Source organism: Mesocricetus auratus, unplaced genomic scaffold, assembly GCF_017639785.1.
Source record: "Mesocricetus auratus isolate SY011 unplaced genomic scaffold, BCM_Maur_2.0 Super-Scaffold_100007, whole genome shotgun sequence".
In the NCBI taxonomy this organism is placed as follows: Eukaryota; Metazoa; Chordata; class Mammalia; order Rodentia; family Cricetidae; genus Mesocricetus; species Mesocricetus auratus.
The window spans coordinates 26,312,476-26,338,605 of record NW_024429191.1 but is presented as its reverse complement, the minus strand read 5'-3'; the positions used below and the strand labels follow the sequence as shown (position 1 = coordinate 26,338,605).

The 26,130-nt window shown below is 41.7% G+C and overlaps 1 protein-coding gene across 1 annotated transcript; it reads left to right on the top strand.

The window, feature by feature from the left end:
- LOC106021285 (hepatitis A virus cellular receptor 1 homolog) lies at positions 1-25,907 on the top strand. The gene is made up of 5 exons (XM_040747934.1): positions 1-49; positions 2,348-2,683; positions 9,855-9,904; positions 12,298-12,406; positions 25,732-25,907. The coding sequence occupies exons 1-5, from the start codon at positions 1-3 to the stop codon at positions 25,905-25,907; spliced, it is 720 nt and encodes a 239-aa protein (XP_040603868.1).
- Positions 25,908-26,130: the final 223 nt, after the last annotated feature.

Here is a 26,130-nt window from a genome sequence, read left to right as displayed (position 1 = left end):
ATGATGCATCCTCAAGTCCTCCTATCAGGCCTTTTACTCCTTCTCCCAGGTAAGTGAGAGGTGAGCTGGGGACGGCTAGGAGGATGGAGGTTCAGATGAAACATTCCCTGGGGTCTATATTACAGGTTACGTAGTAAGCAATGAACCTGGATGAAACTGTAGCTCCAAAGACATTTCTTAACCTACAAGAATTTCAAAATTTATGCCTAAAAAGTCAGACCCGCAAGACTACTACATGTTACATTCAAGTAAGTGTGGATACAGTGCATGCATGTTGTAGGCAATGCATGAGGGCTGAAGGCAGGACACGGAAGGGCAACCTAATCTTCATTTGGCCCATATGCTGTATAAAAAGAACACTCCTTTTCAATTATTGTATTAAAAACAATAATTGAAAAAATTCTATGTTAGTGAATTGCATACCAATTTTTTGAGGCAAGGTCTAAGGCAGCCTAAGCTGCCCCACCCATACAATGGACAACTGGGAATGACCTCAATGCTTCCCAAGAGCTAAGATTATAGAAGTGTGCCCCTACACCTGCTATATATTCTAAATTTTATAATCTAATCTCTAGGAAGTGCGATTGTGGAAGGTCATTAATTCTTATCAAACATTTCTATAACTTTACTATAAAGTTTGTTATCCTAAAAAATTATTAAGCAAAATCAAGTGACAGGTGTCTCAAGGAGAAACACATACCTGTTACATACTCATTTTCTAAAACAAGGAACATGGTTTCTCATACCATGTCCCATACTCATGGCCTAGGCTTAAAGACAAGTATTAGTTAGCTCACTCACTGTTTCGTGCTGTTTGCTTATCTGTTTGTTCCTGTGCTGGGATCCAATCCAGAGGCTGGCATGGGCAAGGTGAGCATGGTACCCGAGAGCTGCATCTTCAACTCTCAGACCTCCCTTACATAGAAGCAATTTGTGTCTCAACAGAGGCATATTAAAATCATTACTTTAGGTTTAAAAGTTGCAAGGATTAGTTCTTGATTTAACATTCTGATTTTGTGGTTGTACTTTATAAGCGAGCCCTGTTCATTTTCTGGAATGTTAACATATAAGCATGGATCCTTGTTCAGGTTTGCATTTTTTTTAATTTTTAAAGAATTGATCCTAAAGCCGCATTCCTCCTGATGTTATTGCAAAACCGATTGTGAGCTTGCCCTGGTGGTGCACAGTTTTAATCCCTGAACTGGGGAGGTAGAGGCAGGCAGATCTCCATGAATTCAGGCAGTCAGAGTTCTAAATACTGAAGCTAGGCAAGGGTTACATAGCAAGACCTTGTCTCAAAAAAAAAAAACCGAAAAGCATATGTGCAAACAAAAGGAACTGGAATTCTGAAAATTATGTTGAAGTTAGTAAAGCTCTGCCTTTACACCAACAATGCTGCAAACAAGACCTAGTCTTTGTATAGGAGAGGTGAGTAAAGTTAGTGGTTTCATTTTCAGCAGCATTGAGGGGAGTTAAGGTCGGTTTGAGGCAGGGTCTCATGAGCCCAGGCTGGTTGTGAATTCCCTAGTTTCCTGACTTCACCTTCGACTTCTAGCTTGGCAGGCACCCATCATCATGCACAACTTCTGGGAGAGCAGCTTTAAAATTTTAAGACTTAGAGCTAATGTCAGCGGTACATGCTTGAAGTCCCATTTCTCAGGATTCTGAGTAAGTATGAGCCAGCCTGAGATACAGAGCAAGATACTGTCTAAAATCAAGCCAACAGGTCAGGCGTGATGATGTGCGCCTTTAATGCAGGCAGTCAGAAGGCAGAGTTAAAGGTGGATCTCCATGGCTTTCAGGCTAGCCTAGTCTACATAGAGAGTTCAAGACTTTTGATAATTATCTATTGATCTCTGCCTCAAAAAGAAAGGAAGGAAGAAAGACAGAAAGAAAGAAACATAAAGGAAGGAAGGAAGGAAGGAAGGAAGGAAGGAAGGAAGGAAGGAAGGAAGGAAGGAAGAGAGGAAGGAAGGAAGGAAGGAGAGACAGGGAAATAAATAAATACAAAAAATTCAAAAGTTCCAGTGTGAATATAATACAGTGTGATAAGTTGCTTTATCCACACGCATAGCTGTTATATAATCACTGGGAAGAACAAGCTAACAGAAAATTGTTTATAGTGAAAATGTTAAGCTATGAAAACTCTACAAAGAAAAATGCAAAGAAGGCCTGGGGCATAATGGTGGAACACATGTCGCCCGTGCCCTATCTCCCGGGGTCAGGCCTCAGTTGAGCCAAAAGGAAAAATGGGAAAGAAACGAAGAAGTAAAATCAATTGTAGGCAAATGATGAGTGCTCATTCTTCAATTCTACTTTCTTTCTTTTTATTTTTTTTAAATCACAGCTGCTGTGTATTGTTTCCCAGAAGTTCATGGAGTTCTGGATCACCCTGTGAAACTGCCATGTACTTATCCAATCTCTAATGGGATCTCATCCATGTGTTGGGGCCGAGGGGAATGCGGGGATACATGTGGACAAACACTTATCTGGGCTGATGGACACAAGATCTACTATCAGACAAACAATCGCTACCAGTTGAAGGGACAGCTTCTTGGAGGGGATGTGTCCTTGACAATAGAGAATACCACTGAGAGTGACAATGGTCTCTACTGCTGTCGAGTGGAAATGAAGGGCCCAAATGGTGTACAGAGACTTACCGTCTCATTGCAAGTTCAGCCAGGTAAGCCGGCCTTGTTGCTCTATGTCTTGCAAGTGAACCGAGTCTCTGTTTGTTAGCTATTTGTTCTTTTCCTAGAACACGGAAATGAAGGTTCTGAAAACCGTGCTTGTGCTTAAACACTTGCTTTTCAGTAATTTCTAAATGGCACAATCTCATGTATCTCAGGTTGTCCTTTAATGACCATGTCCCCACCACCGCCCCACCCCACCCCTGCAGTCCTCCTGCCAATAGCACTCTAGTCCTGATAATTCAGTTGTATACCACCAAATTGTTTATTTATTTATAAGCCCTAAGATCAACTGTAATTCAAGACGAAGAGCTAAGCCAGGACCCAGGTCCTAATTGTACTTAGAGCAGTCTTGTTTTTCCATGAAACTATATCTATTTTCTGTCCTGAAACATAGTGGGGAGCTTTATTTAAACTCTAGTGACTTGAATGAAAGGGTGTCCCTGCCTCTGTGTTAATGTCTTGTGACAGTAAGTCACCTGTCCCCTATACTGTAAAAGCACTACAACTCTAACCTGAAAAGCAGGCGATGCAGGGAGCTGCTGTGCTGATGAGCTGGCTTCAACATGGTCTGCTGACCTTGCTGAGCACTGGCACATGTATAGTGGAGAGTTCTACTCCATGTCTGCTCTGTCTTGGGCCTTTGAAATAGTCTTCACACCATGTCACAAATTATCCTTTTACATACAAAAATGGCCCCTTGAGAAAATATTTCCCTTCCTACACCTGTTCAGTGGTTACTAGTGAGTAGTTCATGAAAGCCCCAGCTCTTAAATCTTTATAGTTTCCTTTGTGGTGTGGACATCCTCTGTGTTTAAAATGATGGGATCAAAACCCCTTGTCACAATGTCCAGCTGCTTGAAATTATTAACAGTGAGCTATTATCAAGCATAGAAATGATTTCACGGGTCAGTGTTTAAAAGTTCTCTGTCTGGCCAGTCAAGGGATTCAAAAGTGATGTTCTGCCTTATCCTTTAACCACCCTTTATTATAATTGCTTGTGTTTTGAACACACCAAGCTTCCTCTCCAGCTGTCCTAGGACCCTCATCAGCTCCTTTGGACTTTCTAATCTACCTAAGAGAAAAAATGCCCCAGAGCAAGATAAACAGCCCTGAGCTGCTGATTTTTTTCCTGGTTTTGTTCTCTTAGTGGTCTTCTGACTAGATTGTTGGCTTGCTTTTCTCCCACCTCAGAGATTTCTAATATCCATGGAAGGTTTATATTGTTCTCACGCCTCTGCCCACACAGTAGACTGGATCAGCAATCCAATAGTTTGGATCTAATATTGTGAATAGGTGTGTGTGTGTGTGTGTGTGTGTGTGTGTGTGTGTGTGTGTGTGTAGTTTTATTGCAGCATAGCCATATCCACTCCTTGCTATGATGTTAGCAGTGATTTTCAAACTGATGACATGAGTGCTTTTTCCTGAACACCTGTGTTTTTGTTCCTGAGCCAAAGACACTTACTATTTGGCCCTTATAGGAAAGAAGCTTGAGGGCCAGTGAGATGACTCAATGGGTGTCTTAACTGTGGTTTCTATTGCTCTGAAAAGACACAATGACTGTGGTAACACTCATAAAGGAAAAACTTTAAATTGGGGTAGCATACATTATCATCTTGGTGCAATATGATGTCGTGCAGGCAGACATGGGGCTGGAAATGAAACTGGGAGTCCTACATCTTGAGGGGGTCGGGGGCTGAGAGGCTGAGAGAGGCAGAAAGACAGAGAGACAAAGAAATAAATAAATAAACATAATTTTTAAATTTTAAAGCAGACTGAACTCTACTTCTACTAGCTTTCTGCATGTTACACGTGAGCATATTTCTTTTCCTTCTTTGAAGGTTAAAACTGTCTTGATTAAAATGGCACCACATCCTTTAAAGATAAGAGTGTTCAAAGTAGTTACTCCCTGTCCCTGGGGCTTTATTTTGTAGTTAGCAGAGTTAGGATCTAAAGAAGCTGTGAAAACTGTCAGCTCACACAAGCACTGTGTGCACTTCCTGGACTTCTCCATGGACTCTTTCCTTCCAGTCACTGTTTTCCCTTAATCCAGTCTTGAATTTCTGTGTACTCTCAGAACATCAGTAAGCTGCTTGGATTCTTAGAGACACTTCTGATTTTTTTTTACTGATTTGTCAATTGCAGGTTAAGCCTGCCTTGTCCCACTATCAGATCTGCAGTGCCTCAAAATCTGAAACCTCTTGGGCATGGCCTTGGTAATAGACCTGGAAAATTCAATGCCATGAAGTAGTAATACACAGAATTAATCAATAGTTTATAAACCTACCTATAAGTTATGTATATAAAGTGAATGATTATAAATGCTGTATCTATCCATATGTAGACTTGAGCTCCATCTGTGAGCTCTATGTAAACTTTACAAAATGTTCAGAACTACACAGATTTTGAAACTCCTGATACCAAAAATTTTTAAATAAGGAATAGTGACCCTGTTTCTCTCATCTTGAAAGAAATCATAGATGGCTGTGTCTCCTCCCTATATAAATATGCAGATCATTTAGTGTTGGGCCATGCATGGGAATACTTATGGGCCAAATAACCTAGTTAGCCTTATGATGCAGCACTGTGTGGTGTGTCCTCACAGAACATACTGCATTGAACATGCTGTGGGTGAACTCTGTCACCATTGAGAAGATGATCTGTCCCAGGGCGCCATATCCTCTCAGTGTCACAGAGATGCTGAGAGAGATCTGAGGATCTGACCCCTGTGGTTTAGAATGTGTTTCAGTTGGAACGTGGGCTCTGTTCTCATCTCCATGTTGTCAGAGCAGCTGCTGCCTGTTGGTGAGCTGTCTCCACTGCCCCACCCTGCAACATCCTACTTATGTTAGTGACAAAGAACAGAAGTTCAGGAGAGGAGCCTCTGCCAGGAAACAGCCTCTCCTTGATGCGCTAGAAAGTGGCTGTGGCGAAGACTCTTCTTTCTTCTTGCTTGGCTGACCCTTGCTTTCATATTCAGGAGTTTCAACAAGTTCATCAAGGAGACTTACAGATACAAGCAGATTCAAATCTGTCGATATACCCAGACCTACTTCAAGGAACACCAAAACTACTCCACGAAAACTCACAACTACTTCCAGGAAACCTATCACTACTCCAAGAAGACCAGCAACAACTAAAAACCCCACAACTACTACAAGGAGACCCTTAACCACTCCAAAATTCACAACTACTCCAAGGAGACCTACAACCATCACAAAACCCACAACTATTCCAAGGAGACCCTCAACAACAATAAAACCTACTACTTCAAGAAGACCCACACCTCCTATAAAACCTACAACTACTCCAAGAAGACCCTCAACTACCACAAAACCCACAACTATTCCAAGGAGGCCATCAACAACCATAAAATCCACAACTACTCCAAGGAGACCCTCAACATCCATAAAACCTACTACTCCAAGAAAACCCACACCTCCTATAAAACCTACAACTACTCCAAGAAGACCCTCCACTACCACAAAACCCACAACTACTCCAAGGAGACCCTCAACTATCACAAAACCCACAACTATTCCAAGAAGACCCTCAACTACCACAAAACCCACAACTATTCCAAGGAGGCCATCAACAACCATAAAATCCACAACTACTCCAAGGAGACCCTCAACATCCATAAAACCTACTACTCCAAGAAAACCCACACCTCCTATAAAACCTACAACTACTCCAAGAAGACCCTCCACTACCACAAAACCCACAACTACTCCAAGGAGACCCTCAACTATCACAAAACCCACAACTATTCCAAGAAGACCCTCAACTACCACAAAACCCACAACTATTCCAAGGAGGCCATCAACAACCATAAAATCCACAACTACTCCACAGAGACCAGCAACTACCACAAAACCCACAACTACTACGAAGAGACCCTCAAGTACTACAAAGAGACCTTCAACTACTACACAACCTACAACTATTCCAAGGAGACCAACAACAACCATAAAACCCATAACTACTCCAACAAGACCCTCAACTAGCAGAAAACCCACAACTACTTCAACAAGACTCACAGATGCTCCAAAATCAACCAGAATTTCTACCTATACTCCTCCACCAACAACAAACACACTTACACTCAAACCAGGTAAAAAGCATGTTTCAGCAATCAGAGAACTTCTCATGGGATGCTGTAGGACATCCTACAGAGAGCAGCAGGGCAGTCCTAAGACCAATCTAGGTGAAGGTTTCTTAGATGGGCTCTGAACAATTACTTCACAATGTCTGTGTTTCTCTGGCCTTTTTATGTTTGTCCTCTGCTATGAAAGAGCTTGAAGATGAAGGACACCATCTCTTTTTATCAGATTCCCAGGAAACTGACTATAGCCATAGTCAGGCTTAGGTTGATCATTGATCTAGGAGACTTGATGAAGATGGTGGGAATCTGGGTTAGTGGGCATGACTTTCTGGGGAAAACTAAAGTAGGAATGACTGAGAGCTAGGGTCAGGAATAGCAGGATTCTGAACCTTTCTCACCCATTCTGAAATGGGACCCTTCAGCTGAGGCAGTAGTGCAGTGAAGCTGACATTTAGCATTTCCTGAGAACTAGGCAACATGTTCCATGCTTTATGATACAGAGTTTAATTCTCAGACAATTATGTCCTATATAGCTGTGATCTGTTCCTATTTTATAGTGATAGGAACTGACAGAGTCAGAAATGTCATGGTAGAGTTATAAAGACCGAAAGTGGCTCAATCTCTGTCCATGTTCCCTTTAGTTGGAAGCTGGTTCTTCTGACTCCAGAGTCAGAACTCTGGCCATGGGCTCTGAGATTTATGTTTGGAGGGTTTATTCTGTATTCAAATCCTCCATGAAGAAGACTTCATCCTTCTCCCTCTTCAGGGGCAGTTGGTGCTTTCTAAAGTTTTGCTTTGAGGATCTTTCAATTTATTTGTAAAGCAGGAAAAGGTAAAAAATGTTTTTAATATATATACTGATGATTTACATGTTGGAGTTAAAGTCCTTAAGGGTTCGGCATGTTCAAGCTTGGACTGGATCCATGGCTCCATAGCTAAAAGCAAGAGTCCTTGTTGAGGAGATCCTGAGTTAGACCCAGGCACCTACATTGCACATCACACAAATGCCTGTAATTCCACTTCCAGGGGATCTGAGACCTTTGGTCTCCATAAGCATTTGCAAGTAAGTCCAGAAACCCACAGACAGATGGCAGATGTATATGCACACAACTTAATATGAAATAAATTTTATGCATATGCTTTGACTGATACCCTAATGTTTATACTTCAAATGTCTGCAGATATGAATTTAGACTTAATAATAATGGATAGTTTGTTAGAGATAAGGAAAAATTTGCAATCCAGAGACAAGGTGGGTCTAAATCTTCTACAACCAGGAGTGAAAAAAAATAATAGATACTTAAAGCTTTTTCTATCCCCTGGTGCAAGGCTGGATTCTGAGAGACAGCAAAAGGGTCACAGATTTTTGTTTTGTTTTTCTAGATTAATCTGCTGGGAAGTGTAGATTTCCTTGGCTCCCAATGGCCTGTGGGTACATCAACTGAAGCACTGGGCTACAAGCAGAGCTTGTAGAGGGCTATAGGTTATAACTGAGATTTTAGAACATAAGGATTTGTGAGAAAAACACTTTGCTCCAGGCAGCTCTACACATTGGGGAACTGTGAGGATCCCCCAGGATTCACAGAACTTTTCAATACTTGGTTTCTGCCTGCTTCAGAGGATAGACTCATGGGCTCTCGAGTTTGGAGAACAAGGATAAGTTACTGACTTCACTGAAAGCTGAGATTTAGAAAAGCAGTGACAGTTGATGTGATCATATGACTATCTGGGACGGTATTAGTTGATTTTTATTTTGTTGAGATAAGATCTTTGTTGAGACAGGATCTCAACTTGACTGGCATGGAAATCATGATGTAGACCAAGTTTGCCTTGAAGTCACTGAGATCTCCCTGTCTCTGCCTCTAGTGATAAAAGGTGTTTGCCATCATGCCTGTTAGTGTTGAATTAAAATTTTACCTTCTTTCACATTTGAGTCACTCTTACACCTGGAAAGTTGTGCTTAAGGTCCTAGGTCACAACAGAGTCAAGACTGTAGATGCTACCTAACCTAGTCATTGTCTTTGACTCCTTGGAAGTGAGTCCCCAATGAGTAAAAACTGTAAGCTTAGTAATGTGACAATGTGGAGGGCTATAAGTCATCAAACTTTACTCATGTTGGGCAATGCCAACTTTAGCAGTAATTGGGGACTTCCATAGAACTGTAGTATTACCACTCATGTTTTGGGCTGTGTGTGTGTGTGTGTGTGTGTGTGTGTGTGTGTGTGTGTGTGTGTGTGTGTACTGCGAGCAGATACTTCTGTCATTTGGTAAAACTACAAATGTAGAAGCATCCAATGTATGTTTTTTCAAGAGCTAAATGAAACAGGTACTCAAGGTTAGGATGTAAAGCATTTGTTCATTGCTGTTACTCAGCAGAATGATAATTCTGTATACACAGATGTTAGAAAGCTTAAAAATTATAATCTGTTCCCCCAAATAAGGTATTTCAGAAACACCCCAATATATGAGTGGAGTTCAGTGACACTCCTGTCACATGAAATCCCAATGTGTCACATGGTGTCTCGTGGGTGATACTATAGCTGATTTCTGAAGCAACTGGGATCCAAGCCAAGGCTACTGATGTATTAGATAAGAACACAAGAGCTGTTTTGGATGCTGTGGTGGTTCCACTCATTTTGAGAAGCGTCATCCTGACCTTTCAGTATGTGTGTGGCCTGTGTGTGCTTAGCAACCTCAGATAACATGGAAGAATTGATGAGGTGGGACCTTGAACTATTCCAAAACTAAGTGCTCTGGCTCACCTACATTTAAAGAAGAAGAAGAAGAAGAAGAAGAAGAAGAAGAAGAAGAAGAAGAAGAAGAAGAAGAAGAAGAAGAAGAAGAATTTTCCTTGAAGCCAGAACAGAAAGTTTAAGACATATAGCTTCCTAGATAAATTTAACAAAATATTAGCACTTAGTGAGATGCACTTCGTGCCTACGATATTCGTTCGTGCTGTTTAAGTTTCAACACATCATAGAAGCTATTGTGAATATGTGTAGTGCCTATAATACAAATCTAACACTTTTCTAATGACCATTTTCATTCCTTTTAAGCAGATTACACAGACTTTGTGACATCTTCCCACCGTTCTTGGAGTAATCACACTGTAAGTATCTCCTTACCTGTGTTAATGGCGAGATTCATTGTCTATATTCCTGAAATCATGTTGCATTTAAAGACTTGTAAATGAATTTAGTTCACAGACTTTTGTCTCAAAAGAAGAAGAAATAGAAGAAGAGAAAAAGAGTCAAGCATAATTGTTTATTCCCTCATCGTAGGATTCAGGAAGCTGTCACAGGGGATGCCAAATTGAGGATAGTCTGGATTAGCAGGTCAGCTTGAGTTACACAGTGAGACCTTGTCTCAAAAATCCCAGAGAGACAAAGACAGTATTAATTGTACAATAATAAATCCACTGTAAAGAGAAGAATTTGATCTTAAAAGGTTGTTGTATTTATTTTGATGGGCAAGTTTATTAGAGCTGCATAATAAATGATATTTTGCAAATCAATGGAGGGAGGTAAGGACACAGAGAGTTATTGTCCACAGTTAAAATAAAAAGAATGAACTTACTAGAGGAGAATAAACTAACATACCATATTTATGTGTCCTAGTGCAACATGAGAAACCATCATGCCATGTTGAAAATATTGTTAATTAAGCAGACTTGTGCTGTTTTTAGCACAACCCTGCATGATAAAGTTGTACCTGAACTGTGTTAACTGCAATACAGTCATCTGTACCAGCAAGAAGGAATAGTTTAGAATTGAATTCAAAACAAGAATTAGCAAAATCTGGACTCTGGAGCTGTCTGTCTGCCTCTAATTGCATTGAGAGCAGTGCACAGAGATATCGTAGTGTGCTGGTATGCAGGTTTTTAGTTTGTTTTTGAGACAGAGTCTCCCAGAGACCAGCTAGCCTTGAATTCTCTATGGAGCTGAGAATGATCATGAACTCCAGAACCTCTTGTCTCTACTTCTCAAGTTCTGGGATTTTTAGGTATGCGCCCCCATGACTAGCAACAGCAGCATACATTTTTAACCTTTAGATTAACTCCCTGGACTCTGTCTCACAAAGAGATTGAAAAAAACATATGGAAAGATGTGTGAGACAGGTTGGCCATTGCTGCCATTCATAATCTAAAAATGTTATGAAGTAAATGTCCGTGTGGATACGGTCCACAAGACTGTGATCCAGGCACTCAGGAGGTGTAGAGATGAGGATCAGAAGTTCATTATATTGGTTACCTAGTGACTGCCAGGCCAGTCTAGGGTACATGAGACCCTTTCTCAAAACCAACACACATTACTTTATATCCCCACAGTGTTTTTCAAGAATACCTGAGAATCTCTTTCCTGAGAACCCACTGAACACGTTGTTTGAGGACATAGAGTCAGGGCTCACAGAGCTTAACTAACTTGTCTATGCTCCTGCTGACTAAGCAAAGGAGCCAGGATTGTGAGTCCAGAGATGAGGCTCATACACAGCCAAAGACCTTGTCTCTGGTCCTCACTTTCCTTGCAGTTAAACCCACCATGGGCTCTGGTGAGGGTTAGTAGATTAATGCTAAGCTATTAGAGGGGCCTCACCTACTGCCCAGCCTGTCTCCTGCTTATTCCAGTATGTGCTGATCCCTGATCACCTGCATCTGGGCCCTAGGGGAGATTCCTCATTTCTGTCTGATCACAGGGTGTTAATCAGGCTGCATCCAGGAACAGCTTCTTCTGAATGTTTATAAAGATGTAGATCTTCCTGGGCATAGGGACCCATGGCTTTAATTCCTGTCATCAGGGGGCAGAAACATGTGCATCTCTGAGTCAGAGGTCAGGCTGGTCTTCGCAGAGAGTTTCAGGCTAGCTGTGACTTGGCTACAAAGTAAGAAGTGAGACACAGTCTCAAAAAAAGTGGAATCAAGAATTGCCTTTTGTAAGAGTATTGGGATCTGTGAGGAAAGACCAGGCTCAGCAGCTGAGCACACTCTGAAAACATCAGAGCACCAACTTAGGTAGGAACCATTGTTTTTTAATAGAGGAATAACCTAGTGAATATTAGTGAATATCACAAAATATGCAACCACGTTGTCACGTCAAACCTCATAGAAAACATTTCCATCCTTTTCCTAGACACTTTGAATCTTGCACTGTCTAGAGTTGAACAGTTCAGTACCAGCTCGGGTTGTTTGATTTTTACTTTCATGCTCTAGTCTATTTTATTTAAACATGCGATCTCTCCATGTGACCCTGGCTGTCCCGGAACTGCTATGCATTCTTGGAACTGTCTGCCTCTGCCTCTGCCTCTGCCTCTGCCTCTGCCTCTGCCTCTGCCTCTGCCTCTGCCTCTGCCTCTGCCTCTGCCTCTGCCTCTGCAGTACTGGGAATCAAGGTACACAGTCCCACATACTTGCTTGTTCTAGAGTAGAAGGAAAGTCTACATTGAGGACTAGGATGTATTTTCTGCTCATCTCATTTGGTGCCTCTTCAATGATTGATGTTTCCTTAGGAAGTGGCCCCCACATCTCACCCCCTGAAGATCTCCACTATGGGCCTCTATATTGGAATCTCTGTGTCCACTGGGGTGCTGCTTCTCACGAGCATCCTGTTGGCCATAAGTGAGTAATTTTATCAAGACTTCAGGGTTAGGAATGGGAATGGGTCTCCCTGAGAAATGAGCACAAAATCCAAGGAATTTTGACAGAGCAAATCTTTTATACCAGGCCGGGCAGTAGTGCACACCTTTATCCCAGCAATAAGGAAGCAGAGGCAGGCAGAACTCTGTGAGTTTGAGGCCAGCCTGATCTACAGAGAGAGTTCCAGGACATGCTCCAAAGCTACACAGACAAACCCTGTCTGGAAAATCAAAATCAAAACAAACATAGAACCTTTTACCCCTGTAGCATAGTATAAAATCACTTTAAACCCACTGAGCAAATTATGCCTGCCTCTGAGTGCTGAGAGCTTGGCTTCACATTCTATGAGACCAGCCATGTAAAGCTGTGCAGTGACTGGAGAGAATGGTGTCTGAATATAGATTCTGACCCTAGGAAAATGCTTACTCCACAGATATTCTTGCTAAATGGTGTCTTCCCACTTTTCTTTCAAGATGGCAGTTCCTCTAACTTATTTATTCCTTCGGTAGGAGACAGTATGTTTCATTTATATTTCCCAGACCTAGTAACTAGAGCAAGGATTCTTAGCCACTGTGACTGGATTCAAGGAACTCCACATGCCATGGGGTTACATTCCACATGACTGCTCTATGTTCCCCAATCCAAGATACATATAGTAGTCCTTCTGAATTCCAGGCATGTGTTTCTACATACTACGCCCTGAGATTATTCCCAGCACTTAGGAAATGTTCAGTGACCACTGTTACAGCATCATAAAGTTTCCTGTTACATATACCTTGTAAAACTTAAATACTGGTGGCTTTTTTTCTGAGTACCAGTGTTTGTTTGATTTGTATCCTTTGGCATTTTCGAGACAGGATCTTGTACATCCCAGGCTGGCATGGAACTTACAGTGTAGCTGAGGCCAGCGTTGAACTTTTTAATCTTCTACCATCCATGTGCTGTACTTACAAGCATATGCTTTATGTTTCCTTTGTTGGTCACCTGAAGAGAAAATTTAAACTCAAGTTTTCCACAAATGAATTTAATGTGGGGCTGGAAAGGTGGCTCTTCACTTAGAAGTATGTACTGCACTTACAGAGGATGTGAGTTCCATCCCAGTTCCTGGATGGGTGACTCATAACTGCCTGTAACCACAGCTCTACTTGATGCCTCCATAGGATGCCTCCACTTTAGCAGGTTCCTGGTCTAGAGTGTATATATATACACATACACATACACATACACACGCTCGCACGCATGCATGCACGCATGCATGCACGCACGCACACACATACACACACACACACACAGAGCGAGAGCGAGAGCGAGAGCGAGAGAGAGAGAGAGAGAGAGAGAGAGAGAGAGAGAGAGAGAGAGAGAGAGAGAGAGTTCTTGCACAGGGTGAGATCTTGATGGCAGCACACCTTCACAAGACCTATGGTGTGTTCTGCCTTAGCCTGGAAATCTGGTTTTGACCATGTGATATTTATGAGTGTTCTGGAACGTATATTTAATAGAAGAGGCAAATGAAGCATTGGAAGGGGAAACTACATGGCTAATGCTAAAACAGAGTTCTTTGAGGATGGAATCCATACCTCAAGACCATTTCCTGCTGAGATTGAGAGAGCAAGCTCAGTGTTTCTGTCTGTGTAATCCACTCCCTGCGTAAGACCCTAACTCGTCAACTGTTCAAGACCTCACACATGAGCTCATTACTGATCTGTCTCACATTACTGGACAGTATAGCCTACTTTAGTGACATTTTAAAGGGTCTTTGATGGAAGAGACCATTAGTAGGACCTTGTGTTTCAGGCCATCTGGAGATTTCACGTTTAGCTTGTTCTCCAGCAGCCAATTTACAAACCTACACTTCATTTTTTTTTCAGTGAAAGACAATTTTAAAATGCCATGCTAGCACATTAGGGATGCTGTGTGTGTGAGGGCACCAGTCTGTGAATGAAGAGAAAAATCTTCCTGTAGGGTGTAGGAAGGAACCTCTCAACATTATAAGGGAACAGTTTAATTGAAAACAGAAATAATACCCTACTTAGAAGAAAATATAATGAATGTGTTGATGACATGTTCAATTTTCCTTTCAACTCCCCACTCCCCCCACTCCATTTCAGAGTGCAGTCACAGGAGAAAGAAGAAAAAGAGGTAAGTTGTCTCGGCTTTGCCAATTGCTTTGGAACTTGTGGTCTTGTAGATTTCTCCTTGTTCCTTTTTTCCTTTTATCCTCTTTCTCCTTCTCCTCTTTTTTTATTTACTTATTTTTAATTAAAGTGTTCCTCATATTACCCATTTTGGTCATGTTCCTTTCCACCCACCAACTAACTCCTCTTAGATCACATCACTTTCTACCTACCCTATGTTATATTCTCTCTATCTCAACAAAAGGAAAAAAAACAGATGAAACCATAATACAAAAATGAAGATCAAAACAAAAGAAAAAGACTTTTGTTCTGTCAGTTGTCACATTCGCTCACCTGAGCTTTCTGACCCTAACATGGTTCTGTACATGTACGTTTGCTACCCACCCACGGGAGAAAAGCTTTGTCCCATCTTCTTTGTAAATGGCAGCACAAGTGTTCTTCATGTGGCTGACTGGTTCTACATTTCAGCAGTAGAGATGGCCATTGTACAAAAGACAAAACTGCACTCTGTCAAAACACTACCCATGAGTTAAAGTTAGTCCATTTTCTACTCTGAGTTGCTACTCACATAGCAGTCCACTGTGGCCATCAGAGTAAAATCCCCTCCCACACATAATGGGAAAGGACGGCCCACAAACACCAGTAGTTCTTTCCCCAAATTAGTCCCTCTCCCGACAGTGCCTGATGTTTTTGCGCATGTGTTGCGTGAGCGTGTGCCACACTATGAACTTTGCAACTGCTTCCCAGACCACCAGCCCTGTGGAAAGGGCCTGTTTCCTTGTTTTACACATTTCCCCTCTATGTTAGCATTAGTGTGTGCAGATACTATTTTAAAACCATTTCTTTTTTAAACAAGAATTATTTATTATTGTGGTGGGAGGTGATGTTGCTATTGTTGGTGAGCGTGTGTGTACACATGCAGTTCAATGGCATCTGTGAAGGTCACAGGACAGCTTTCTGAAGCTGGCTGTCTCCTTCTACCTTTCTGTGGGTCCAGGGATCTAGCATGGGTCACCAGGCCCTCCTAACCCTTTCTAAAGGACTACAATCCTACGCTAAATATACGAGTCATCTAGTCCTTAGCCCTGCTCCAAAGTGCACACCCTGATTGATTAGGTAACTAGGTTTGATGTTGGGTATCTGTCTTTTTAGACATTGTACTTTTGTGTTCTCTTACATGAGTGTCCTGATGGATGCCAATATGAATTATTTTTGTTTTAATGTTTCCTAATGTTCATTAAGCAAACCTTTCTATGAATTAATATCAGGTCCCTATGTGGTGCTATTCATTCCCTGTTACAGTTTTGGGAATTGGGATCCTGCCATCCTGAATACCCCATCTTGCTGAATCGTAAATGAAAACTCTGCTCACACCTAAAAAGTGACTGGCTTGTTCTTTGTCTACCAACTCTCTCCGCAGCTTAGTCATCTTCCACGCTTACCAGAACAAAACTTTTCAGTCTCCAGAGCAACCTAAAGCCACTGAAGACAAGTTCAAAATTATTGATGACACTTTTCACTCAAGTGTTATATCCTAGTTGCCCTCTGAGGGGCCATCATCCCAAGACTGCAGAAGAAAGCAATGGGATACAACCACACTCTAATATTTATTTTCTGTGGCAGTTCATCTGATGTTCCCACTTGGAGCAATTGTGGAGAGAATGGCCCTCAAGCAGTTCATATGCATAGTCACTGTTAGTATAGTGCTTAGTCTTGTCACATACCAGGGAGTGTTCTTTCAAACAGGAATGCGTAGAATTTCTTGCATTCCTTAGATGCCATATGCTGTGTCCACAAGAGACAATCATTGGTAATGCAGGAAATGACCTGCTATCTTAGTTACTAAAACCACCAAGAAGAGAGGACTAGGATTTAAAAGAAAAAAATGAAATGTAAGTGGGGAGGACATTATAGAAGTGCCTCAGAATAATGTTTTATTGTCACTCAAAACATCGTCTTCCTCACTTTCCACAAAGGGAATTAAGTCACAGGAGCTGCAGGTTTAAGTTCTCTGGTAGAGGTGCATGTGCTTTCTAATGTCTTATGACATATGAAATATGATCCATTGCTATGTGGTTGATCTTAGGGTAAGGATGGGTGTTTCATGTCAGGAGTGGTTTCCATGGTGAGTATGACCCAGGAATTAGGGGAAGAAAACAGTGGAACAAGGGTGTGAATTCTTTAGTGCTATTTCCCCTGCAGTCTGACTTGATGCTCAGTGTTCCTATTCTCACCCACTGGGCTCTGAATTAGGTAGAAAGAGGAAGCAGAATAGGACCCAGGCTCCCTGCCTGAGAGAAGTCCTGTTCCAAGTGTGGCAGAGTTTGGGAATATCACTGGTTCATTCAGAGTTCAAATGTATAATTGTCTCCAGATTGTATTTAATATTTAAATTTATTTCAGAAGGACAAAGCATTTTTCATAGTGGATCAGTTTGTCACAATCAAGGAAATACTTGGTTTTGCTAAGAGTTAACAAAGGCTCTTGTATTGCTATCTTCACTAACAGTTTGATTGTTGGTAAGATCAAGGCAGTATTAATTTCTATATAAGCTTTCTGCCTCTTGAGGTTTGGTTCCCCTAGCTGTTGTACAAACACACACACACACACACACACACACACACACACACACATATGCACACATGCACACAAACACAAATACACTAAATAATTAAAATGTAATATAATTTTAGATAATAAAGTAGAATGAAGCAGAAAAGACAAATGAATAAATGCTGATTTATTTTTTTTAGTGATTTACCTAAAATAACATTTGTACTGACTATTTGCCAAGAATGACTTATCTAGTTACCTACCACAGAATGATCTGGAGAAACAGCTGAAGCAATGGGCCATTGACCTTGACAATTTACTAACTGACATATATGCTTCTCTAAAATCTTGTGTATTTGTCTACTCAATTTGTATTATTTAATTATTATTGCTTAAATGTCTGGTTGTTTTCTAATGAGAGAAAATTGTGTGGATTCGGATGGGGGGAGATGAGAAGGATCTCAGAGGAGCTGGGGGGAGGAGAAACACTAATAATAATAGATTGTATAGAAAAAAATATTTTTCAATAAAAGAAAATAGGAAAAATGAGAATGCCATTGCACCCGTCATTGAAGCCTTTCCATAGCCATCCAGGCTTTGGGCCATCAGTGCCATCTCCTGTCTTCCCCTTTCATTGAGCTCAAGTGATTACTCCAGGGAGAGGCCCACAACAACAAGACATGGATAAATGATTATCTTCTTAAGTGAAATGGTGACCACATCTTATTTGGTGAAATTTGAGAATATCCCAAATTAATTTTGAGTCAGAGTGCATTTTCCCAAAAGAGGAAACCCAGAGGTTTGTGTGATCACCCTTGGATGGAAGAGGAAACAGAGATCCAGACAAGGGAAAGGCCTTGACCCGGGTCACCAGGTTAGTTTGTGACTAATGCAGAATCTTAACACTTAGTGCCTTTTTCTCATCCCAACATGATAAAAATGGCTTGGTTGGCCAGGCAATGTGGTACACACCTTTAGTTCCAGCATGTTGTATGCAGCGTCACCAGTCTACCCCTGAGCTACCCTGTTAGTCCATGTGCTATAATCTTAAAACAAGAGAACATGCACACATAGACACCTACCACAAACTACAAACTTGTTCAAACCAGGGGTTCCCACTGCTGGCTGTACCTGGTTCGGGTGGAGCTGTGTAAATGAGAATTCAGACTGTAACTATAGTCATGATGTTCCTGTTTCAAGGAAGGGCCTGAGCACTTGTTGCTATGGTACTCTCCATGTGATCTAATGATCAGGCAGGGTCGTGAACCTCTGTTCTAGGCCTTTCTTCCCCTTCTCTAGACTGCATCCTTGAGTATGAAAATACATGGAAGGTATGTCACTGGCCTTCACAGGTGAGGCCTCTTCATCCTAGGTCTTCCCATACTACCACCAGGACTGTAGCAAGGGAAGTCAGAGATGATAATAATCTATATCTTTTTATGATATCATGACCCATGAGTGATTCATACATGGAAAGTTCTACTCACCTGGTGTGATGACTAATTGCAGGTCTAATTCTTTTTATCATTCCCTAGACCAGGGAATTCTACCCTGCAGCAATCCCATGGTCATCTACAGTCACATTCTCTATGGTCAGGGACACATCTCCTTTGAGGAAATTCCTCTCTAACTAGTATCTTCTGGATTTCTTATATGTTATGTTTCTTTCATCAGTGCTTAGAACCCCATTGCCACACTGTGATCAAGGACAGGGTCCCAGAGCCAGGTAGAGTGTAGCTTCAGGGCAGATATGCATTCTTACCAACCTCGACTCTAACTACATCTTCCAAAGACCCTACACAGGGAGGGAAGGAGGACAAGACATGCAGGACTGAGCAGGTCCATTTCTGTTGACAATGCATCACATAGTTAAAGAGTGAACTATGGCTGCCCTGTTGGGAGGAGAATTGACTCGGTCAATGACTCTCTGACATTACAGGAAGCAGAGAGCCCTGTTCAAACACCTGCTATGGTTTCACATGCCTCTAGTCCTGGAGCTTGGCAGGTGGAAACAGGAAGATCCCAGTTAGAGACCAGTCTGAACTATAGAGCAAGTTCCAGGTAGTCTAATTGATGAACTCATTTCTCAAAAAACAAACAAAAAAATTAATAGGTCAGAACTGAAGACTTACACCCATAATCCCTATACTGAAGAGCCTGTGTCAGAACTGCAGTTAGTTTGAGGCCAGTCTGGGCAACCTATATTCATTTCCTAAACTGTCTGCCTCCATTGGTCTGAGGTGGAACATGGGAAATTTCATTTCTCACATTTCCCACATGTTGTGTGTCCTTTACTCCCCACACCCCACTTTCAGCATCACGGGCCTCAAAAAGAATTGTTAACAGATCTTTGAAGATAAAAGCCTGGGCTAATTGTGTCAACTATCAGAAAAATAGACATCATTGACCAGGAAAATGGCCCACCTATTGAGTTAGTCTGTTCATTTGCAAAGGAAAGGTAACCTCTTCTTCATTCTCTCTATCTCTCTCTGTCTCTCTCTCTTCCTTCCTCTCTCCCTCCTTGTCTCCATCTCCCCCCCTCTAGTGAATAAAACACTTTAAAAAACAGAACAAGTCACCTACACATTTGAAACTCCTTATGTGTTGTATTGAATTTTAAAATAAATTCCTCTATAATAACACAGCTATATAATAAAGTATTCTAACCATGTGAAAGGTACTTGAAAGCTAGACTCCTTCTCCCAACTCTTCCCATCCCCAAACTTCCCCTCCTGGAGTCTAAACATTAAAAGAATTGCATACACTGCTGATCCCTAACAATGTGTGCGCATATAATTGGGCACCTTGATTTTCTCTGTAGCATTGTGATTGCCAGCACCTATATCAGGTTGTTCAATTAGGCTCCCTACTTCTATCATGGATACCTCAAATTTACTTACCTGGTTGAACATTTAAGTTGCTCCCAAACATATGTTATTATAAATTGCCTCATGATAATGATGCTTGTATCTCCATCTTGCCCTCTGTGAAATAACCTTTTGCCATCTGAAAAGCTCCAGGCCTGTACATGCATGTACGTAGTAGTAGTAGCAGCATGTCAGAGATGAAGGAAAGATGTGAAAATGTGAGAACATGGCATAGAAAATCAAAGGCCAGCTGTGTAGGCACAGCTTTAGCTCTCCAGTTAAAATGGTGCTTCCCCAAATGTCTGTCTGTCCTGGAGCTCAGGAGAGTGGTAGAGACAGGATAATTGAAAATAAAAGGCAGAGGAGCTACATAAGAAAGTTACAGGTCATTCTGAGCAATGAGACACTTCCTCCAAAATCAAGGAAGTCAGGTGGCTCACTCAGGAGGCTGAAGCAGGAGGACAGCCATGAGTCCCGGCCCAACCTTGGCTGCAGCGTGAATTAGAGCCTAGCCTGAGATACAGAGGATTTCAGAGCCTCCAGCTCAATTGGTCAGGAGTGAGTCTGGGAAGTTGCATTGCTGCTATTTCTTCTCATATACTGGTCCTGCTTCTTCATGTACAGAACCACTGCCTTGGGGAGAATTGTGGATCAGTTCTGTGAACATGAAATGATGGGGCTAATGGAGGTTGACATTCAGAAAAATGGGCATTGTTGCCCATGAAAATGGCCCCATCAATCTGGGATCTGAGCTAGTTGTCTGTTCATTAGGCAATGCAGGGATGATCGAATCACCCCAATACAGTGAACAAATAGGAAGCTTGTACACTTCAAACTATTGGGGTCGTTATCATGTTCAACATTAATTCTTTTCCATACATTTATATGTCCACATCTATATAGGAAAGCAGTCAAGCCATATGAAAAATGTAGGAAATAATGACTCTCTTTCCAAACTTTCCCCATTCCATGCTTTTCACTCTGGGTCCAAATATTGAAAAGTTCTCCACAAATTGCTGTTCCCTGACACTGTGGGAGCAAACACGAGTCTACTATGTGCATGAACATGCACCTTGATTTTCTCAGTAGCATTGTGACTTTGGCATTATATACCTGGTGATTAATCAGGCTTATATCATGGCTTATATCATGAATGCATCACATTTATTTACCTAGCTTCCCACTGATAGACATTTACCATGCTGTCAAAACCTGTGTTGTTACAAACATCATTTCTATGACCATCCCTGTTTCTCTCTTCTGCCATCTATGACATACTGATGTCATTGCTGCTCAACCATGAGCTGAACTTACACATAAAACTCTTTACTAAAAAAGCAAAAGTAACTGGGCAGTTCCAGGAAGACTGTTTCCTACATGCTTGTTCTATAATAGATTTCTACATCAGCACCCCCTGTTGGACTAGAGAAATTCCATTATGCCTAATTTGACCACTAGATCCTCACCAAACTCTCCTGCCCTGGAGTTGACTGAGCTGTGGTAGAAGGAAGGCTCAGTGCTGAGGGTGACAGGCTTCAAGCCCTGTCTGCTCCAGGCCTCAGTGAAGTTCTCTGAGGTTTTCACTGTTCCTTCCAGCAATGACATCAACCGTCTTCCTCAGGCCAAAAGTTCCCGATACACATGCAACATCCTAGAAATTCAGGTAAAGACTACGAAATCTAACATTTCACACCCTTCTAGCTACTTCTTTCCAGTCAAGGTGTCACAAGGACACTCTGGGCAGGGCGGTCTACTTGAAGCTAATTGCTTTATAGTAGCCTAGGAAGATACAGATCTCCTTGGATTATTTATTTCCTTGTAGTTCAGTTTTTTTTACTGAATCTGGATTTGCAGCAAAATCACAAGTGTTAATATAATCATCTAATTTCCTCTAATGCCAGCATTGTACACACCATGGGACCTTGACCAAAACCAAGAAACTGGCATGATACTGTTAACTGAGTCACATTTCTTACTGGGTGTCCTGGGATTGGCCCCTCAAGCATGAATGGTTAAGTTGGGTGTGGTTACACAAGAATGAAATTCCAGCACATTAGTGAAAACCTAGTACTGGGCAGGGAGATTGCTTACATGCTGTCCACCTGGTCTACATAGCGAGACCCTGTCTCAAAAAAGCAAAAATCTAAAACAAGGGTTGGTATACAGGCCAGTAGTATACATAAATAAATCAGCTAAGTAAATTACATATAAAGATTATGCACATCTATACTGATACATTAAAAAAATAAAACGTAGAGCAGAAAAGACAAACATGATATCTGGTGCTCCAGAATGAGATCTGATGGGCAGTCTAACAACAGCCTCAGCTACAGAAACTTGAAATTCTTGGATTACATGAAACCTCATCTCAAAACAAACAAAAAAATCAGTCAAGCATACATGGAAACAAGTAGAATCTAAGTTAAATGCTGGAACTTCCTGGTTCTCCTTTCACTGAGCATTCCCAGGAGAGATCTGTATAATTACTCTGTACTTCTAGACCAGCACTGTCCAGTACTAATACATACATTAAAAAGAAACAGGTGATAGGACTTGAGAGACAGCTCAGCAGTTAGAGGTACATGCTGTATAATCTTGAAGGCCAGACTTAGCAAGCCAGCATGAACATAAGAAGACAGTCCCAGCCAGGCGGTGGTGGCCTTTAATCCCAGCACTGGGGAGGCAGAGGCAGGTGGATCTCTGTGAGTTCAAGGCTGGGCTGGACCGACAGCCTCCAAAACAATACAGAGAAACCCTGTCTCATAAAAACCAAAAAAAAAAAAAAAAAGTTCCGCAAGAACACCTGATTTCCAGCCCTGAAGTGTGTGGGGAAGGGGGCACAAGGGAATTGTGGTCTTACAGCTTCCAGTTTAATGAGAAAACATGAGGTCAGGATTCGGGGAGAGATCCGGACTCAGTGGAATAGGCAGAGAAATAGAAAAGGTCACCAGACACTCTCTTCTACCCTGTGTGTTCATGTTCACACACACACTGGTACAAACACACACCTGCATATCCACAGAGAAATGAAAACAAAAAACTAAAACCTCCATTGAACATACTTTAGTATATTAGTGAGTCTTCTCAAATACTCAGTAGATATATAAATATAGAATATCAAGGCCAGAAAGATGCCTCTGTGGTTAGGAGTACTTCCTGCCCTTGTAGAGGATCAAAGTTAGGTTCTCAGCACCCACAGGACAACTCATCCAATGTATCTCCAGTTTCAGAGGCTCCAAGGCCCTGCCTTGGTGCCTGAGGGATCATCCAAGCACATGGTGCACAAACATACACTCAGTCCTTCCCACTCATATTAATATAATATTAATAAAAAGAAAATTATTTTAAAAAATATAGAGATTTGAACTAAAAGTTGTCTTACTTCATCATGTTTCTCTACCAAGTACTTTGAAGAGTCTGGTGGTCCCCCCCTTACACACACACACATTTCCATTCTACAGACATATGTATGTAAGTATGGTACTACTTTCTCTGTAGACCATGCTGCTATACAACACAAGATCTGCTTGTTTCTGCTCCCCAGGGCTGGGATTAAAGGTGTGGGCTGCCACCCCCAGCTCTCTTAAATTTTGGGAAACAGACACTGTGGATGTATTCTTTCATCTATTCCATTCTGAGAATGGGCTTCTAGAAAACATTTATTAGAAAGATTTAAGTAGAATGGCATCCATTCAGCTCTTGCCCTTGTTCCAGGGACTCCTGGTTCCCACAGTTTCTTCTTCCTGGAGTGCAGTTTATTCACCTGTAAATTGAGAGGGTTGGTCCAGGTGTTAAAGTCCCTTCACTCTGCAGCTATCTCAAAAGCAGGAAGGTCCCCAGGCCTAGAGTTACACCTCAAGTGAAGATATTTGCTGCTTGGGAAACAGCCCAGGGCACATTAGCAATGTTCCCACTCACTATGTTCTCCTATAGTCTATATCAGTGAGTAGATGCTATCTAATTGGACTGGAGAACTGGAGGGACTCAGTTTTCACACAGAACAGAATGGAATTCTGGGAGAGACTCGTCTTAATTCCTTGGGCATCTCTGGAAGTCCAGCAGCAGCAGAGAACTAGAAAGAAAGACAGTAACAGGAAGCTGGGGCTCTCCTACCTAACTGGTGAGTACAGTCTTCTGCAGAATCGTGCTGGAGGGGAGCAATCAGGACAGTGCTCCTTGGAGTTTCTGTATTATATGGAATGACATATAAGATGTTGTGGGGTTGTGTGTGGGGCATTAGGACATTGGTGAGTGAGTATTAGACATTAGGGCAACTTAGTATCCAATAGAGTTCTCTGGCTTCTTGGAAGATGAATCTTCATTTAAATGAAATAATGAACTTTCATAGGTGAGCTATCTATTTATTTTGGTTTTTGAGACAGCTTTTGTTGTTGTTGTTGTTTTGTTTTGTATTTTGTATAGCCTTCGCTGTCCTGAAACTCACTCTATAGACCAGGCTAGCCTTGAACTCACAGAGATCTGTTTCCCTATGCTTTCTGAGTGTTGGGATTAAAGGCATGGGCCACCATTGCCTTGCTTATAGATGATCTGTTAAAGTCTTCTCAAGCAAAGTTCACCTGAGAAATAAGAAGAAAGCTGTAGAAAATAGTCTGGTACTTTTGGATTAATCCCTGTTTATTTAGGTGTATTCTGTGAGTAACATGTAATATTATCCAAATGATACAAAAATGGGACCAAGGAGGTGAGAACACAGCTACACTTTCAATCTTGTTCATTGACTTTTGTGGTTAGCAGATTAAGAAATATGTGGAAGAAATGATTTTTATGGAATGTAAAGAAGAAACATAGGACAGCTGTAGGAAGACTCAGTGACGCTGAGTTTGTGTCAAGAAAGTATCACTGACAGGCAGGTAGCACACATCTTTAATCCCAGTACTCGGGAGGCAGAGGCAGGTGGATCTCTGAGTTCTAGGCCAGCCGGGTCTGCAGAGTAAGTTCCAGGACATCGAGGACTACAAGGAACCCTGTCTCAAATAAACAAACAAACAAACAAACAAACAAAAAAGTCTACTGTGTGTGAGGCAGTGAATATCTGTATGTGCCCTGTCCTCAGCAGATCTCAAAAGAAGACAGAATGGCCAGTGCCATGTACTGCCAGGTAGTTTTATTTGACAAAAAAAAAAAACCTTAAAGCTGGTACTCATGAGGGCTTTAGATTTCTAAAATTTGCCTACTAATTAACAATTTTTATACTTTCTCATACAAAAATGTCTCAGTGTTTGGACAGCCATTTGCAGCATTAAGGGTCTGATCCCTTCCAAGTACAGAGGCTGTTAGTGTGAGGCGTGTGGGGTCCTAGGTCTGAGGATGCTGAGCCCATCACAGGCATTCTCATCATAGCTGTCACTGGCCTCAAGAAACTATAAAAGGGTGTACATTTCCTCTCTCAGAGGAAGTCATGGGGTCTTTTAACAGAGTGGAGTTAATGAAGTACTAGGCGAGCTTACTTCTATTCTTATGGTTTAACAAATAAAAAGCAAAATTTGGAATCTAGAAGTTGGAATCTGAACACACATAGCATCCTCCATAAATGGGTTTAAAAGCATTGGGGATTGTATGAATATTAGGTGCCTGTAAGTAAATAGCCCAGCATCTCCTTCATAGAAGATTCTCCAAAAACCTGAGCAAGCATTAGTGCTATTTTACCTAGCAAGAAATTTAGGCATGGGGACGGAGACTCTGTGAATGGAAGGTTTTGATTTGTACGTAGTGCTTTTCTGGGTATCTCTAGACACACACCAGGAGGACGTGCTCTCAGTCACTGTGTGTGGCAGCATGAGTGATGCTTCACTTTCTTGCTCAGTCCATCTTCTAATGATGAACTTGGATGTGGCCGAAGGACCAACCATGGTGGTCCTGAGCAGAGGGCAAGCTCATCTTCACCATCAGAAGGTGGTCCTTGCTTAGGGTTCTACAGGAAACACTCTTGATTCTGCCTTCAATTTTCTTTCTGTTTGCTGCCGTATTTGTACCAAGACTAAGAGTGAGGTTGATGGTTATTTGTGGGGATGGACTAGGAAAGAGAAGGCTGTTTGGGTAGGTAGCTTTCCCTGTCCAAGGTATATAGCCCTCCACCACTGGGAACTTACAAAGCTCTGTATGAAACCTTTGAGTATGGATTTTTGTGGCT

Excerpts from the sequence above, each read along its gene's own strand:
- LOC106021285 (XM_040747934.1), top strand. The coding sequence starts at position 1 with ATGATGCATCCTCAAGTCCTCCTATCAGGCCTTTTACTCCTTCTCCCA. Across the intron at positions 2,684-9,854 it reads CTCATTGCAAGTTCAGCCAG|ATTACACAGACTTTGTGACA; the intron begins GTAAGCCGGCCT and ends CCTTTTAAGCAG. Across the intron at positions 9,905-12,297 it reads GTTCTTGGAGTAATCACACT|GAAGTGGCCCCCACATCTCA; the intron begins GTAAGTATCTCC and ends ATGTTTCCTTAG.